The sequence below is a fragment of the Argopecten irradians genome, chromosome 12 (genome assembly GCF_041381155.1).
Source record: "Argopecten irradians isolate NY chromosome 12, Ai_NY, whole genome shotgun sequence".
Lineage (NCBI taxonomy): Eukaryota > Metazoa > Mollusca > Bivalvia > Pectinida > Pectinidae > Argopecten > Argopecten irradians.
The window spans coordinates 21,874,202-21,894,476 of NC_091145.1; the positions used below are offsets into that span (position 1 = coordinate 21,874,202).

The following is a 20,275-nucleotide window of genomic DNA, read 5'->3' on the forward strand; positions in this document are numbered from 1 at the left end:
TAAGGGATTAATTATTTCTATCTATCAGTTTTGGTTCAGACTTTTTACTTATTTTGTATTAAAGATAATTTTGGTTCATTAAAGTTACACGCACAAGATCTTTATAAATGTTGTATATAATTCTATCAATAGCAATACATTGTATAATTGAAAAGGTATAAATTATAACAACATACATGTATTTACAATTTGTTAACATATCGTTACATAACAATTCCGATATCTAGTGACTTTGTCCGTGTGGTATATTCGCATTTAAAACAAGTAGCGTTTCTCATTGGCTGGGAATTCATGCCCTGGCGTGACGTCACGATGTGATGACGTGGTTACAAATTTGTGCTCTCCGCTGGATTTTTTACAACATATTTCTCCGTTGAAATTTTTCGAAATGAAGGCTAGCCATGGCTCGCAAATTTCAAAACTTCAAAGACTCTTTCATATAAATTCTGATGGGAAATGAACATTTAATGTCCTATATATATCTGATTTGCTTACGTTCAGCGTCCTCTCCTTCCTGTAGGTTTCCTACCTCGCGTTCGTCCGGCTTTATTACGACCAGTGACGTCAGAGGGGTCACGAACTTGTACTGTGGACATGAATAAACTGTTAAATCCTCAAAGATACTACATCTCCATTACTTCAATATTTGTCTTCACTGTATATACAATTCATAGATGATTTTATAGAGGACAAATGATACAATTTTCATGATGCCCATGGTAATATATTTGAATGAGCAAATTGCCAAACTCATGTTTGGATCCAATTGCCAAATGTGTGTGATATTTATCAAATACAAGTCAAATGATTATCTTACTAGTAATATCGCTATAAAATATCATGTTTAAAATGTCATCTAGAAACATTTTCTCATCAATATATCTGAATAACAGTCACTCATAAATCTTCGCACACATAACTGCCTTCACTGCAAGGCTATGTTTTATAGGGGAAATAACTACTTTCATTGCCAAGGCAATGATTTTGGAGGGGAGATAACTACCTTCATCGGAAAGGCTATGATTTTAGAGGGGAGATAACTACCTTCATTGGCAAGGCTATGATTTTAGAGGGGAGATAACTACCTTCATTGACAATGTTATGTTTAACAGGGGAGATAACTACCTTTATTGATAAGGCTATGGTTTTAGAGGGGAGATAACTACCTTCATTGGCAATGCTAAATTTGGAGGGGAAATAAGTACCTTCATTGACAAGGCTATGATTTTCTGCCTCACATTTTCCCTCTGTATGGCACTAGAGTTGAGCTCTCCTACTGCCTCGTCTAATAATTGTTTTATTGTGACGTATGCCCATATCCGCTCAGCGATCTTATGGAAATCCTCAGTGTTTGACAGTCCTGGAGACATTTTCGGAGTTGAATGGTCCATAATACTGGCCGTTAGAGCCAATGAAATGTCTCCCTGTACGCCTTTACCTGCCACGGTGAGACTTAGCGTATCCGTATCATTATTCTTTATACGACCAGCCACAACCAATTCAGAGTCAGAGAAAAACGAATTAAACGAGTGTCTTGTAATGTTTTCTAGGTTGTTAGAGCTATCCTTGTATCTAAATGTCACATTCTGTAAAGCCGCGCGGGAGATTTCCTCATAGAATCCACTGATTTGGAGCACCGCGTCTGATTCTTCATAGATCTTCCTTGCTACGCCGTTGTTTTGAAGAGCAACCCTCTTCACAAACTCGTAGTCGGCATCCTCGCCGAATGCCAAAGTAAAGATAGCTATGTGTCTGATATTGCGGGACTTGACGTTCTCCAGGATGATGTCTGTGTTCTCCTCGCCTTTAGTGGGAGACCCGTCTGTGAGGAATACCATTAGTTTCACCCGACCTGTGTCGTCACCGATACTGTTGAGGAAGTCAATACCAAACGTCATCGCTTCGTTAATGTTAGTCCCTGGAATTATAATTTTATAGGTGAATAAAGTGATACTTCCGTTTTCTTCATTCTTAATTCTTTTGTTTATGAAAAGAGAGTAAAGAGAGACATCCATTTTGTCCTCAATTGCTTACACATTTTTATTGTCCACCGTATTTTTCACATTGGCTTCGTACTCAGCGCAGTCAATATAAACGTATAACAATTTCTAAATTTAACCCTGTAAAATTGCCATACTCGGAGCACTTTGTCTGTTACTGATAATGTACATTGGTTGATATTCAAAAAATTATTAAATCTATTAGAATTATATTTTAACTTACATCCGGCGGATGTCATCGTTGCCACATATCCCACCGCGTCAGCGATGTTCTGTCGCGTGGCAGAAATCACCTTCCCTGGTCTCCAAAAAGTAGTCCTTGTGCTAAACTTGATTATATTAAATCTATCACCTTCGCGAAGGTCATTTAAAATGATATGCATGGCATCACGCAGTTGTGCGATTTTTGTTCCGAACATAGACGAACTAGTGTCAAGAACGAAGAGTATATCCTTTGGGATAGGATCCATGCCAGTTGGAGCGAAGAAGTGAACAAAGAAACCGTTTATAACCTGAAATAAAATGGGAGATCGATAGTAGCATATACACATTTTACTACAATAACTATCGCTTCCACGGCTACAGTGCACTGTAATGTGACAATCACTCCATATCCAACAATCATTCGTTGTGTAACCTCTATACATATAATTCCGGGAAAATATTGAGGTAAACTGTCACTGCATGGACGTGATAATGATATTTTGACTGTCATGTATATTCTACGTCTTTGCTACCACCGTCATATGACAGAAACAATATTTCGGTACGCAATGTGAAACATTTGATATGTGACTTTATTAGATTTAAAACAAACAATTTATCCGTTGATTGACTGTTATAGGAGTACACGGGTATCGCCATTAGACCCGGTACTTACCATCACGTCTCCAGCGTCGAAGTTTCTGTTGACGTCGTACTCTACGATGAAGAGACCAGATAAGCCCTGCTCCGACGCAAGTCGTTGGTCCGCCGCACTAGGATAGTATTGTATTCTGGCTGTCTCCCGAGTTGGTCTGTCTACCGATACCAACTCATTCCTACCTGAAACGTCATATAGCATCACGTTCTACAGAAAATGTAATGTCAAACTAGACAATAAAGATTAAATTACATTTGTTCAATAATATATATTTAAATTATTCAAATACAAACTGATTTTGATGTATTTCATCTTAGGATATTTAGCTTTGTTCCTGAAGATATTTTCAAAACATTATATTCACGTCATATACAATTATGATATACGACATATGGGGAATTGGTTTGGAAAAAGGTAAGGATAAAAATGGTTCTTTATACTTACCTGTATATGTATAATCTTCAATAATGTCATTCCTGAGGGGCGGAACCTTAATGGAATTTATAGCACGTGACTCCTGGATAGCAATATCAACTCTGAGGTCATCTACAACCTGACCGGGGTCAAGGTAAATCACGTGTTCATAGTTGCCATGGTTACGCCGTAAAAGGTTCTGGTACGTCAGATTAAAGGTAACTGTGCTTTGCGGCTCAACCATGACCTGGACTTGGAATTTGTTAGTCTCTCGTGGCCTAATTAGGGTTGCAAATGAAACCAATTGACAGTTAATGATAACTTTATCTTAATATCAATAGGTTCTATTAGGTAGTTTTCTTTTAAAAATTCGTTGCATTATAATTATTTATACAATTGTGTGTGGGTTTTTTTCGAATTGTGTGCTTCCCATTGTCATTTTTTTTGCATCAAATGAGTGAAGCACTTGATGTTGAATTTTTAATCATAGACAACTCGTACAGATAGTCATGATAATCAGAATATTACGGGCACAAAGGTAATAAAAGGAGTTCTTCGGTGTATCTTTTGATTCATTGGAAACAACATTTGAATGCGCTGACGATGCACCTGTTTAAAACTCAAGTAGGTACATGTAATGCTCACGTTTTATTCGTAAACGCATATAAATTGATATCCCTATGACCAAACATTCCGTATTTTTGACGAAATGAACCAAACGCTCTAGAGCCAATACTGACAGGTGAATCTAGTTTTGGATTTGAATATAAAACCATCTTTACAGCTACATGTATTTGATGTACCGACTTGCATTGGCGAATTCAAAATATCTGAACCCACTACAGAGAATTTTATTGTTTCTGGCTCCTTAACTCCAGGTTGGTGACTAGCTGTAATGACGTAAACTTTGTTGTTTGTTGACATCGCTGTAACTCTAGAGTATAACACTGGTTTCTTTACATGACCTGAAGTCGTGTGAGGCCAGAGATTGATGATTTATCATACGAATTACTGCCGATACACATGAGGCGTTACCGAAATGTATCCTTATATAAGTATACTACTGGTTTTTAAGGTAAACAAACCTTACTTGAATTCTGTTGAATATGTCGTTTTTATGTCTAACGCGATTGTGCCTGGTCAGGCTAATACTTTTAATTACCCTGTTCTCTTGTATCCGATTTATTTCAGTGATTAATATCAGAGGATGACCTTTAACCCTCGCCTGGTCCTAAATCTCCCCGTTAGTTACCTGAGGAGGTAATGATTGTTTGCCTACCGCATACAAATTGTATCTTAGTTATACGATAGATGTGTTTATTGTCAAAGATGAAAAGGGTAACATCAAACACGTCTTTAATTTACTCACCTCTGACCTGTACTCTGACCTTTGATCTTTGACCTCTGATACTTTGTTTCGGCATTGCTCTTTTCGTCTATCTGACTAGGATACATTCGTCCATCGATCGTCCTGTGAGGATAGACAATGGTAAATGTTAGCTGATTGCCTCCGGATATCTGAAGTTCGTGTGACAGGTGTGTATCAATTACCCTTAGTTGTAACATTAAAAACATGTAAGGCAAAATCAGGTGGAGTAATAACTAATCAAGCAACACTCTACAGTACAGCATTTATAGCAGTCTATAGCAGTCTGCAGAATTTAAACTTTATTTGTTTTGTTTCGTTTGTAAAGATAAACTTGAAAGTCAATATTTTATAAATTGATAATATGAAGCTACATGTTTTTCGTAATATATATCAAGGTCATACACGGCGAAGCTTACTAATGTGTTTTCGTAATATAAACGAATATAATACTAGTAAATGAAGTAAAGTAATATATACAGAATGTAATATATCTGAAGTGGTAAACCAATTCTTGTTTCCAATTTTCATTTCTCAATAACGTGATAAGCATGTTGCGTAACACGTTAATATTTAGGGGTGATTCATGTGCCGTCCAAAGGACCTATATTGATCAGAATATACGATCGATAACATGACATATTCCTAGTAAGAATGTGCTTTCAATGGGTACCAGAATATATTTTCTAACTAGTACTGATCCATACTCAATATTGGTTACTGCCACTCGTGTTATATCAACCCCTGGACTATGTCATAGCAAAACTGAAGGCTCTATGTGATCGATGAGAACAGATGATATAGGTAGTTTGGTCCTTTAATGTACATCAAAAGGTATCTATGCAGGTCTGTGATTGGTCTTTTTTTCTCCCAAGCTGCTTTCTGTTTTGCTATATTATGTTTCAGAGGTAGATATAATGATAGCCCTTGATTATCAAGGATGGTATTGGTCATAATACAATGTTTGAAATAAAAACATAAAAGTAAACCTATTGTACCACTATATATCTTTGTACTTTCACTTTATCCGGTGTTTATTTTGTTTAAATGTATCAACACCACAAGTTATCCACCGTCTATCGATGATAGGTATTAAACATTATTTATACTGGATCTGAAAATTTGATATAGAATTTCAACCCATCGCATGAATGTCATTCATATAAAATATCTTAATATCTATGTCGTTATAACATCAAAGCTGTTTTTATAACCAGGGACACTATCCTTGTGTATTTCTATAGCAACGAATATTTCATTTCGAAAATGCTTTATGTGTGGTAACACCCATCCATTCAGACATTTGAAAGTGCTACTTTGTCCATGTTCTTTCCATTTGATTTTTATCTTGCACTTATATGAATGAAGATATATTGAATACGTAATCATTGTATCTAAGATCTATCCACCGCCGAAAACATCTGAAATGGCATGACGACTGACCTATTTTCAATGCGAGATATTTTACAAAACTGCTGAATGCTAATATTATGATAATTTAAAAATATATATATATATCAAGAACCAGCGACCACCTGACCGTACCGGTAAATTAAAACTTTTGCCCAATTTGTATTCATGTACTGACTTTTATGTAATTTTCTTATACCGTCATTACCTTTAAAATACCAAGTTTCATTGTTAATTAAGTGTTTGCGTTTTTTCGACTAAATCATATCTGTATAAAATAGAATGTACAAAAGAAAACGGACATATGTCTGTAGGTTATTATGTTACATTACTACGTTAATACGTGGACTATTGGGGCTCGTGTTGACATCAACAATAAAAGTGACATATTTACATCTCATTTCTAAAGACGCTAGGCCATACTTGTCATTTTATTACCAGTTTAACGTAACATAAATGTCGTGTTTAACATAGAAGTTTAGTGTACCAAGTTTAGTTTATTTTGATACCTTTAATGTGGCTTTGATTGACGAAATCGGGAGAATTTCATATATGGATTGACACCAGGGAAATAATTTCATATATTTTTGTATTACAAAATTGTAGCCAGAATTTAAAAAAAAAAAAAATGGTTTGCATGATGTTTTTACGAAATCATTCATCCTTGGCGGGTTTTCATGACATGTCTTCTGCTACCGTGCCTATAATCTCACCAGTTTGTATACATAATTGAACATATTTCAACAAAATCCCATCATTATACCAGTATATTTTGCTTCCTTTGGGTTTTCAATAAGTAAAACATAATACAAATTCTTTGTTTCACACTTACATCAGGAAACTTGTAATGAATGCTTCGTCTGGAAGTGTGACATGGAATGTTGTTTCCTGGGCAACCAAGCTAGGGTTCATGACCTTGCTGGTGATCAAGGTCGTAGCGAACCGGAACTTGATATCAGACTGAATATGAAGAAAGTAAATCCGAGGCTGAAACATAAAGATAATAACTGAATATTAGCTTGAATCCTTTACCACCACAGACAAACTATGAAAGACAACAACACTTGAGTCATGAAATGTAACAGAAACACGGATGATAAACAATAAGAACTAGTATACCTGGCATATGTCTCTTCTAAATGTATTATAAAGTGTGTCAGTAACACTTAGCCATAAGTATAATGTAGGTTTACAAAACAGACACAAAGTATATAAAAACTATTTCTAATCGTTAATACCAACAACACCGAAAATACAAGACGGATTGTGAGGACATGTATTGCTAAGCAACATATGACATTGACTCATTAAATTCTTGTAATACTGCAGTGATATATCAGAGAAAAAGATATACACATTTTAGGACAGTACACTGTAGACTAAATATTGCTTAACCTTATCCGATTAGACAGGTAAGCTGAGCGTTTTCATTAATTATGGTAATGTTATGTGCCATGAAAAACACAGATAATGTTTGGTTTTCACGTCTGCCTTTATCAATGCGTAAAACGATGCGGATTTGTCGTATTATCACAAATTGCAAACATCATCAGACTTATTTTAAAACTGGGAAATTTTATGTACGGTAGAATCTCGTTAAGATTTTATCAGTTTAATGTGGCAGATCTTTATATATATGGGATGTGTCCTCACGTGTAACGCTAGCAGTAACTGTATCATACCAGTCGGTGACATCAAAAAGATGTAGTATGATATAAATTGTTAAATTATGCAGAATCTTTAGATTGGATTGCTGAGATGATGGATGGACCGAAAGGGCAAGATAATACAAGGAAGACTGATATAGCACCGTCATACACTTTTTGTCGTTCACATTGGATTGTAGATTAGTACCGGAGAGTTACCGTATGACACATGCAATAACAAAACATTGAATGAACTGATTTGTTCCGATAACGAAATAAAATATGATGAATTAACAGAAAAAAATTATCAACAAACTTAGTTAAAACTATACAGTGTATGTGTAAATGGTTTATTTGTTACTGGAAGCTAGTCTTAGACATTATTGATGAGTCGGACGATGAAGGTACATGCCGCAGTTTTTAATCAAATGTTCGAGTTTTATTTTTAGCCAAATAATAATATGCTTATCGTTTATCAATCAAGCAAAACCAAATATTTATCTGATGTTTCAAATGTCAAGCATTGTTTCCATTACATTATATTTAATCTAATTATGGTGTAGGCGTTCTGTTTGGTGTAAACGGATCTATTTCACGTCAGTGATATATAATACCGCCCATTATATTAACATAGCCACTGTGTCTTTGCGTCTGATTGACCAAGTATATAGAACTACATTGAAACATAAAGAACATAAAACCAATATAACTATAGACATGTACTACAGAATCTCAATTAATTACCAGCAGTCGAAGATATGTGTCGGTTTGTTAAATATTTCGAATTCCGATTTCATCTACTCAGCATTGTGTATCAGTCATGTCAACATTAATGTAACAGAAATAAAAATAAATGTCTTTGGCGTTATTTAATGAAGTCCAACACTTACAATTATAGATAAGTTTCAAAATTTTAATGAAAAATGACGAGAATCTTGATCACTAAATCTAGTTTTTGTACATACTTCAAATTTAAATCAAAATTTAAATTCCGTGCTGCGTTATGTGAAATTACATTGATATACATACATACATATTGTGTAGGGAATAAGCTCCTTACGGTTACCGTGATATCTTTCAGAGTATTTATCAAAATCATGACTTCCCAGTATATTAAACATAAAATACTTCTTTAATTGAATTCACGGAAATAATATCTTATCGAAATAATATATTCAACAGACATAGATAAATGTGTCTCTGGATAGTTTTTCCCTATTTTTGCATTACCATTATATTTGGAAAATGGATCAATCGTATGTTTAAAGGCCCACTACCTTTCCGAAACGGCTTTTAATTTTTAGAATGGGAATGTAAAACAAGATCGATATTTTTGAGTCTTAAAAATTATTAACTTACCGTTAATACTACATTTATCATCACCTTCTGAACGATTTGATTAAAATAAATAAAATGTTCATTTTCATAAAGCGGGTCGTACTATGTTTCCCGCCGTCGTCCTAAATACCGCGCGGTAGTTGACTATCAATGCGCCAGACGGCAAAACAGCGAATTGACTCTCCACTGTTTTCATATATTACACAGGAAATCTTGCACATGTTTGGTGTCGTAATCTTATTTTAGGTCATCGGTATGCATTTTCTGATGTTATTAATGTTTATTAAGAAACCTTTATATTTTGCTCCGGAAAGGTAATGGGCCTTTAATTATTTTTCTAGTTGATATTTGCGCATTTGAATAAAATAAAATTCCATGCAGTATTTCCCTAGAACCATAACTTTAAACAATAGTAACACAAGTATGTGCGTTATAAGGAGGAGAAATGGCTTAGATAAAGAGCACTCCGAGGGAAAAAATGCCTTCCTGCCACCCCAATAGTCCAAATATGTAACAAAATCACAAACATTGCATTACATCAATGACGCAATGAAAAAAGATTCGACAATTCAATAATCCGATTTTTCTTTAGATTGGTAATTAGATTATAATAGACGGCGAACATGATTGGAGTTTTTACTCTCGACTGTAGAACAAAGCTTGATCAAATGAATGTTTTTGTAATATACATTCGATCATAGATCTAGATAAGACCTGAAACTAGAAAACAAAGTTAAAAAAAACCATATCATATAATAGAAATGTCCTAATCAAGTTGAGTGGAAAGGGAAGAAAACGAAACCGGAGAAATAAACTTTTATTTATTAGACTAAGGCATCATAGAGTATAGTGACGTTTGGAATATTTCGACTTGTACTCAGCAGACTTTCGCTAGTCCGTTTAGGAATTCCCACGAGACCCGGAAGTATCTTATCAGAGTGTACTCTTTACCTCCCCAGTAGCCTGGCGGGGACCTCGTTTCTAAAATTACACCATCCAATTACCCCGTCTTATCCTTGTATTAAATGCAATTATAGAGTTTGGCTTGTAAACTAAATTTTAAATAGAAAATTGCTTAGAATGCGTAGATAAATATACTGTTTCGTATGCGTAATATTAAACTAATTAAGGTTATTTATTATCTTGTTAAATGTAACTTTTACATTTATTTCAATGTTACATACTTTAATTGACGTCAGCATTAGTTTTTTTTTTGCTGAAATCAGTAGGCTGAGCGTAGCGACTGCCGTTTTCGGAAACAATACTGCGTTAAGTTGACAAGGTCAAATAAAAGTGAAGGCAATCAGGAGGTAACTCTGAGTATTGACACACTTCACAGAATCTAAGCAAATAACGAACAATATTTCGTAATGTCATTACTGCAACATAATAAATCTTAGTCTTTCAAGAGTATAACGACCTGCTTCATTATGAGTAGAATAAAAAAAATACAGCCATTTCGTATAGTATTTTCAAAACAGTCGCCTTAACAATTTAGCAGACAAAATTCCGATAGAACAAAAGTTGACTTGTGTTAATGCACCGTAAAATATATCCTTTCAGCGTAAGCAAAAGAAGACATGTCATGTACGGCTATTTTCAAAAGCGTCAATATCCAAACATGTTTAAAGTACCTAATATTAACAAGAACATTAACGTAAACATTACGCAGACTCAAATATGTTTCAACAAGTTCAAGAAATACAGTTTATTTAGTAAAGGTGATACTTTGGTGATTTCCCAGATCTCGGAACAGTGAAATAAAATAGCAAATGTTCAAATTCCACATATTCATGAAGCCTCAGGTGAAAGTCGCAGAATGTTTGACCCTCGGAAAAAATCCTATTTTGCGTTATATTGTAAGGTGTCAGATATAGGGAACCATGTGTTTTTGGGGTGCCAGCCGACACGCACCAACAGAAATAATGTGATAATCGGTACGGTGGATATATCATTCAGATCTTAATGTGACTTTAATGTATACATATAATTGACAGTTCTTTTTATTACTATTTGACCCAAGCACCAAATCGTTACTTTTTTCACGAATACTGCACGCATATCGGCAATCGCAGTCACCATAACTGACTCTTTTCATTCTACCGACATATCTATAGCGTGCAGCTTCGTATTTCGAGGTCAACGTGGAAAACACTTGTGAATACAAATGTTCTACACAATATATCAAAATAACACAGATATGATAAAATATTAACACATTCTCAGTAAACAGGATTCAACGCCCCTTGAAATAAAAATTTAAAGAAGAAAAAACAGAAATCGTATATGTGTTACATTTGCATTGCGGGCACACGGGAGTCCCGTCATGCAAGAGAGCCAAGCATTGATATCATCAGTTCTACATATGTACATTTGTATACACAGACCCAGTAGAAGGACTGTGGCCATAAATATGATGCATCGCTGAAAATATTTGACGTTGAAGTTAAACAGCATTGAAGTGTGACACAAGAAAAAAAAGTAACTTTTTTTCGGAATTTCAATGGACAATGAAAACTCTGTGTAGATTTCGTGATGGCTTGATATCGTTTTTATTAACCAATTATTTTCTGATCAGTGTTATTTATATCAGTAGTTTGCTCTTTAACACATTACAACTGAAATGTATCCCGGAAATCGTTTCGTTTAAAAGTCAAATTACTGAAGTATGAATGGAAAGAGTGTTATGACTTAATGCCGTCGCCAAAACATTATGTATTGTGTCTGAAAATGATATAGAGGGTCCGATGTCAAGGTGATGATGCATACATAAGTCTCGTAACTCCGAAATGGACTTGAAATAATTACAAGTCTTGGGTTTAATACTTGCATTGCATGAGATGATTTCATTTGTCTTACTTTCGGTGACAAGTTTTTCTATTGACCTAGAATTTACAAAGATGTAATGCGTTCTGGACGCTAACTCTCCAAACATTGAAAAGGAGAGTTCAGTTGAACAAAGAACACCGAACAGAAATGAACGCATATCTACAGAATCATAAGATTTATTTGCCGATTAATGCTACCAAAGCATACATCTCGGTTGGTTTGATTTTACTAACTCTAAATTAATAGGTCATACAAGGGCGATATCATATAACATACGATTACACCATCAGGGACAACAGGTACAATCCTGTTACCAATCGTTGAGGATTCCAAAGGATTGATGTCTAAAAGAATATTTTTGTTCAGGACAAACACATCTTTGACCTTTGAAAATGTACACTGCAACAAACTTGGCATTCACAAAAAATATATCAAACTATGTACGGAAAATGCCTCATCTTTTGTAACTTATCAAAAAACAAAACATTTGAAATATTCGTTTGGTTAGTAATATAGATAAATCTTTACAGACGCATTGCCCGAAACTAAAATTAAGAGAAAACCTTTACATATAAAGATGAAAGAAGGCTGAGCATACGATTTTGGACAGATATCGGAGTAGACTAAGAACATCTAGACCTCTGAGTCCCTGGCATGACTTCTGTCTGATTTGGCAATAACACAGAATGCCGTGCAGATATTCAGGGCATTGATGCTTTACCCTTTGAATATGATACGGACCCTGGACCAGGTAGAGGAAACGTTTTGTGCATTAAATATTTCTTTGATCTCCTTATTAAAGAGTTTAACTCGGTTCTTTTTAACCTTTTTTTAAAGGTTTGTGTGTAATAAAATGCAGGTTGATCATGATTATTACACGACAAAATTTAGCTTATAGTGACAGCTATAATTTAAAGTACTATAAAAAAACTATTTTTGTTGTTGTTTTGTTGTTTGTCGTTTGTTGTTGTTGTTGTTGTTTTTATTATTTACTAACGTATTGCTGAAACGATTGTCGGCCGGATATGTCTCCGAAAACATATTTGTATCTACTTATCAGAAACTTTAAACTTCATTGAATATATTTTTACCGGACACCTTAAGCTTCATTGTCAACGAACATATTTTTATCAGAAACAGTTAACTTCATTGAATATATTTTAAAAGCGCAGAAAAAGAACAGTGAAACATAAGGAATGCTAGAAGCAGCAACACAATATAAATATATATAATTAGTAACATGTAATGCATGGTAATTGTTTGTTACACAATGCTATCTCCCAACTTCAGCATCTGTGTAGAATACAGTAAAAGACTAGTGCATTTTATATTCCATTTCAGAGATTCTATCTGACAAAACACATTTATATTGCACAATTATTCATACGGTAATTTATTATACAAATATAAATGTATGAATACCAACGAACGGAATCGACTATAAACTTAAATGTCATGAATATACTGAGAATCAAATGTCCATTTTCCCCATGAAATTCGTGATATCATTGCAAAAAACAAACACAATTTTGTGGGTGTTCACTTTTAGAAATATAAACACGTTCCCTTTAAATGTTTTACACTAGGTACAAATTTCGAGAGAATCTACAAAATTAGTTTGAGCAATCTATGGATAAATTTTGAACAATCTATCGATAAAGTTTCAGACTGTGAACACTGGTCTTGAAGCTTGATATCGTTGCAGTTAATGTATATAATGTAACTACTTAAGTCATAGTGAAGCCCTGTTGTTATTATAAATGTATGTTACAATAACACGATATCCTTTTATTATTATTGTATAGTTACAGTACAGAAATCATATCGAAAAACCACTACAAATAGCAAGAATAAAGTCATATGGACGAAAAAAGTTCGTTTTAATAGCAAAAAAATGTATGGAGAATATATTTGACAGAAAAATAATAAAAATTTGATAGATCGACGTTACCACATATGGGCGACCTCATAGGTCATCGATCAAATATGACTTCACATTATTTTTATATATAGTTCTCTCATACACACGTACAATAAAAGCAATTTGTTTAATAATATGCCAACACTTTATTTCGCAGGCAATGTGATACTGACATTGCATCCAACCGTGCTTTCTCTCTCTCCTGAAATTGTACACCGTACACACAATGCATTAGACACTGAGAGACAACGAGGTGGTTGACATACTGACACGCAGGTCAGAAAACATATACATTCTACAGAAAAAAAAACATTCACTTTTCTTTCTTTGTGACCGTAATGACATTTTTAAATATCTTTTTACACCGACACTGCATCTATACGTCATAAACAATATATTAAATAACTACGGCCAACAACGCTGCGTATCTACATCATAAATACTATATTAAATAACTAAGACCAACAACGCTTAATATCTACACCATAAACAATATATTAAATAACTAAACCCAACAACTCTGCATATGTAAACTACGATTATTTCCGTGATATATCACTGCAGTATAAAACTGGACTGTGAAGAGCTTACAAAGCCAACACTGCAAGGTTACATACTAATTAGTAGAATATGCCTCCTCTCTTGTAACAAACAGGCTCATTAGTGTGTTCTCATTGGTAATGGAATTCCCCATATAACATGGAATATGCATTTGCGTTGGTCTCTTATTGCGCATTTCATTAACGCTTCGGTAACATAAAATACACTTCATTACATATGAAAACAAGCATTGTCTACATTGGAAGAAATGCTTTAACACATATGCTACCACTTGTTTCATAATGACCGAATACTTGTTGTCATCCGGTATATTGACTAGGGTATAGACATATAACTACACGAACCGCACACGCGATGTGTTGGCAAAGCATTTGGAAGGAAAGTATGTGGAAAAATACCTCACTTTTAGAAAAACAAAATGGAAGGCAAACCGAGATAATACCCTGCAGATGTCAATGTATTCCTGAAAACCAACTATTTAGCAAACTGTCTTCTAACTAAACCTCGATTTAGTGATAAAATTCAATATTAATGTGTGAAGCATAGAGAGACGCAGTTAGAAATGGCTTATTTCACATAAATTTATAGTTTTCCCACATAAATGTTATTCAATACCCCAGTTTCTAGTTTGTTTTCTGTGACGTATGCATGGCAATCTTTCCACTAATTCTATTCGCGCGATATTAAGTAATTGCAATATATCATCATCGGCAAAACCTTCATCTAACTCAGATTCAGTTACCAGTAATTGATAGATAAAACCTGTGTGTTAACCAGATATTCAAAACCTAAAAGTATAAAATAAATTAATAATGATTAACTGAAATCCAAGTTAATTGCAATGTGGTTTACGTACCTCAATCGTTGTTTCTTGACCATGTCCAAATTGTACGATTCCACACACCAGGGTGGCCAAAATTACGGCCTGATGAGATGTGGTCATTATTGGTCTTCCTTAAAAGGCGCAGGTTAGCACTGACCCGACATTTTAAGCATTCCACTCGGCCGGAACACGCCAACCTGAAATTAACAGAATTGTGTTAGCATTCCTCGTCCAAGGTCACAGACCATAGGAGTATCGGTTACATCAGCACTAATCTACCTGTCACAGGTGGAGCTGCCGTGTCAACGCTATGCAGGAGGATGCACTGCATCCCGTGCTTTTGCAGGTTACATTCTGCATTGTGCCATGTAGCTTCAGGTTAATCGGTTCAATTATTTCCATGTTTCTAGTCACATCAATCAATTGATATTCTTTTTCATCATTTGTACTGTAACAACTGTACAGATACGATAAGTTGATTGATAGAAAATAACAACATGAAATACCTGCATTTGGTTACTTATTATTAGCCTTTTACAATGAAACTATATTAAAGAAATTTAACCGATTTCTGAAGTAGGTCTTCAGGTCTATGTCGTATCGTCATCTACCAGTACTTATTAACAGTAATACTTATCTTCTACATGTAACTACAACGTTTTCTCAAAACATTACTGAGAAAATCAATTTAATAAATATTTTAATTTCATATTTTGCTCAATTTGTATAATATATATAAATACTAAATAAAGCAGTAAATACGTACCTTGGTTATTCGCGTTGTTATTTACCACATTAAATCCATGATTTAATATCCCAGCCACCTGTGATCAGAGAGATCTGTTTATACTGCCGACCAACAGGTGTCTTTACCGTACCTGTATATATACGGGCCGATTTACGTGATCTTAACTGTAGTTAAATAGACAGGTTGATCATGAAATTTGAGACAACGGAGCTGTAGTAATTAGAATATCGGGTGACATGTACGGGGGCCGAGGTACCAATACTGGTAAGTTGCGGTCAGACCTGTGTCAGAACTACAGGCAAACAGCGAGAATATACTAATAATGAAGTAGATTTCACGCATCAAAGCAAAAGGCAAATTGGCACGACTCTCCGAATGTGGGTTAGGAGTGCAGCTTGACTAGGGTATATTTATAGCAAGGTAAGGTTGATGGATCATCCATATCAAAGAGCGATTAAAATTATTACGATAAAACATTTTGAAGATCGAAAAAACACACGTACAGATGACCTTGACTTTGTGGCTCACCAAACGCGGTTTAACTAGTGTTTCTGTTTTGTCTATAGAGCAGACAGTATTATCGCGACATAGCTCGTTTGATAAACGAACTGATTTCTCTGTCTCTATGGTCATATTCCCGTGTAAAACTTGCCAATAAATACCCGGACAAAAACAGGATTCCCGAAAACATCCTGAATATGTTTATCAATAAGATACTGCTGGAATCTGTTTGAAAGTAAATACCAGACGCTTAAGTAATCATATAATAGAGCAAGGGTGATTAAAGTGAACCGTATACTCCCGTACCAACTCTTATTTAATCTGAAGAAAGCATTTAATAAGAATCTCAAATCTTAAATTCTGCCTGTGAAAGTCGCTTACCAAAATCAAAATAGATTTAATGTGGGTAATTTACCATGTGTATATATAAGTTTATGATTATATGTTTTTATGAGTTCAAAACCGTTTTAATATGTATTAAAATGCAACAGATGCATTTTCTGCAACACTGTGATAAAGAGTTACGTAATCAACATAAACAAAAGCTTGTACATCCGGGAACTTCATGATTTGCGATTGCAATATCCGACGTTTTTAGAATGAACAGCACACATGTGATTCTCGTTGGGTACAAACTTGGAATGTTTTTTATTCATCTGAATATTGTTTTTTAATTGCAGGTTGTATGTGTGTTGTTACGATGCAGTGTTGAATTTATGGAGCAAAGTGTCCGGACGGTGAGATAACAAAGCAGATAAAACCGTAACAGGTTTCCTTTCCATCCAAATAAACCATAACTAAGTTATGAATTATTCAACCTAGTGTACGACAGCCAATAAAATTCAAAAGTTCTTTTTTAATTTATGACCAGTATAAAGCTAGCAAAGAGATTTTAAACACAAGCGTTGAAACATTATCCCGTTTACATCCGATTATTATCAACAGTGCAGTCGGTAGATATATAGTACATATCAATTAAACATCTGATACCGCTTTACCAGAGGCGGGTCTTAACGACGACTACATCTCCTGTCAAAACAAATGACGAAATGTTGTCAAGACTTTCTCTGTTCTTTTTAAGATGTTTTTGGTTACCGATTTTTTATTTCTGAAAAAGTGGGGTAGACATATGCTTTTTCTCTTATAAATAACAAATGGTGCAGGTGTAAGTATAACATGAACTTGCGGTGAACCTGGTTTCATTTCTCGGTGTGGTTTTAGGAGCGAAATATAATTTGTCCAATTAAACCGATTTCACTATTTTTGAGATTATATTTTAAATATAATTAGATGCACTAATATGAACATGCTTTTAACTGTTATAATATTATCAAAATGAACATTGATGATCATCAACACAATCGATTATAAGAACAAACGTCGACGCGTCTTTTAAAATAGAAAATTTTAACAAAATCGCTTAATTGATTTCAAAATACTTCTGGAATAGGAAACCATCGTACAAAATGTTTGAAACAGTTCAGCATTTAGCCATCAAGATATATATGATCTGTATAAATCATTGGTAGCATACAAACGCATGTTCTATGAACAAATCATAAATCTCGACCTGCTGATTTTACTACCAAGATGAAAAGTCTGGTTTTCATGGAAGCGCCGCATGCCACATTACCATCGACAATATCGGTGTCTGTACAGAAAGCAGACACGCTGTACGACAGTTAGAGACAGGTCATGCTGAAATATCTAACACCCACAATTCATTGTAAACGCCATACTAAGAGGCTAAGAGTACACAAGTACGCTTAACAGACTACGTCAGGTCTTACTTCAGAACCACATGTTCAATCATAACAATGTATATCTGCAAGTAAAGGCGCAATGTCTGCACCGTCACATCGCACATGTAAAAGCGCAATATCTGCGTCGTAACTTACCACAAGAATGATAATTTCAGAATAATTTCCTTGTTGTTTGTGTCATTAATTAGGGTTTCTGGTTTGAGTACAATAGTTTTTTTCAGTCGTTAAAGAGGTGTACCAATGCAGCATGCTGTATCATCTAACGTGTCTGATAGCATGGAATATCGTCCGAAATAATCCATAACATATCGGGTAATATTTTTAACCAACAAAATAACTGGAACACATGCATTGCCAAATAGTATCTAAACAATCGTCCTTTTGCAAATGTTGACTTATTTCAAGTTACGAAAATAGAAAAATGTTCAGCTTCTCTGTTACTAACGGTATCGATGGTTAAAATAAATAATGTCAATAAAATTCCTTTTTTGTTCAATTATTTCCTAAACCAAACCATTCAAAATTATAGTTTTATCAAAACTACTTATATCGCGCTCTAATGTGGAATTTTGACGCAGTGTTATGATTTTTTCGGCGACACCATTAGATTGATTGGGTTATCAAGAAGTGCCATTAGACGTGTTTCACATTTAAATGGTTGGTTCTTAAACACTAATTACAAAGTAATGAGTCTAGCTATACTTTCACAAAAGGGAATAATGAAACGGTTTCTAATAATTAACATTACAAAAAGCTAATGTAAACGCAGTCCCCCTCCTCCTTAATAAGCAAGATTCGTTGCATTTTTTTTTTGGGGTATACATATAATAAACTAACATGAACAAAGATATTATATTCAAACAATCGATAAACAATCAAACTCTTACCTTTAAAGGCATTTACACACCTTGTACTTAAAAAATCCAATGCATTGTCAGATCACTTTATAGAATGCAATACTAACGAAGTCCAGACAGATATATATCCACTAGCTGTCTCTTTAGCAGGGCTTACTGTATAAAATATAGTTAATTAATGCTTATGATGTCTAATAATATTAATCCATCCTTATCATGATGCACTATATAAAACGTCCGGTAGAGAACACACATTGGTATTGGTAATTAGCCGATTCTGATCGCCTCAAGATTTTGTGTTTGGGCCAGGAAACGTACTTTTTATTCCGTCGCTAACACAAACAATGTGTTTCCCACACCAGGTGATTCACGAATACCAGCGTGCTATTTATTCCCGAATAGAACCTCTAAATTAACATCTTGTACAATATTTGCACCCTCGCAGACATAGCTGTAGAATATGAATATTGCAGAAAATTGTTTTATTTATTTCCTCACCCCCTCCCTATCGGGCGAGATAATAAAGACTTGGTTTCAGTATAAAGTGGTTGATAATTTGTTAGAGAGATCAAGTATGGTTTCATACCAAGGCCATTTAGAAGGAAGATAAATTCCTACGATATAAAAGGGAAAAGTCTATGGTAAGCAAAATGCTTGCATACTCTAATGTGCATATCCTGAATGCATATCTCGACACTATCTCTGAAACTATACGCACATTTACCATAAATTTGTATATTTGATAATTCCAAAGTGTTTCAGCACATTATGTTTTACAACTAAAGGGTAACCTTTGGTATCAAGTTTTCTGTTACAAGAGTATAAACCGTAATGTGTCCGACATACAGTACTTGACGAAAAGTCCACGTTGCATTTTGAAAAACACCAAGACATTTCGACGTTTTCAAGTCCCATATCGTGTGTTCAATAATGTTATGTTTCCAGTGTCTTATGGTATTAGAGGGAGTGCATAGACAAGTTTTGTTCAAATTTGAAGTCAAAAGTAAAATGTAGGTCACATTAACCTGTTATAGTAAGTGACGCGCCACCTGACCTAGATGGACCGCGCCACCTGACCTAGATGAACCCATATATGTACCACATGGAGTTTCAGTATTGTATAACATGAACGACAAATGAACATTTAAGTTTTTCTCAATGGAAGGCAAAGGTAAAATACTGGTCACGTGACATGGCCCTGACACATCGCCTCAACTAGTTGGATCAATGTATTAA

General features: G+C 34.6%; 1 protein-coding gene across 3 annotated transcripts in view; it reads right to left on the reverse strand.

Moving 5' to 3' along the window:
• LOC138336190 (inter-alpha-trypsin inhibitor heavy chain H2-like) overlaps positions 1-19,843 on the reverse strand; it is a 29,524-nt gene extending 9,681 nt beyond the window's left edge. Inside the window, exons 1-9 of one of the 3 annotated variants that reach the window (XM_069285534.1) lie at positions 19,070-19,843; positions 15,204-15,367; positions 6,885-7,039; positions 4,646-4,747; positions 3,307-3,554; positions 2,881-3,044; positions 2,224-2,512; positions 1,206-1,918; positions 496-586 (exon numbers count right to left, since the gene is read on the reverse strand). In XM_069285534.1, coding sequence (XP_069141635.1) covers positions 496-586; positions 1,206-1,918; positions 2,224-2,512; positions 2,881-3,044; positions 3,307-3,554; positions 4,646-4,747; positions 6,885-7,039; positions 15,204-15,290 — 1,849 coding nt within the window. In that variant the 5' untranslated portion in view covers positions 15,291-15,367; positions 19,070-19,843. Of the gene's footprint in view, positions 1-495; positions 587-1,205; positions 1,919-2,223; positions 2,513-2,880; positions 3,045-3,306; positions 3,555-4,645; positions 4,748-6,884; positions 7,040-15,203; positions 15,368-15,936; positions 16,933-19,069 lie in introns of those variants that run through there. The other 2 variants (XM_069285533.1, XM_069285535.1) reach the window with 2 other exon arrangements.
• Positions 19,844-20,275: the final 432 nt, after the last annotated feature.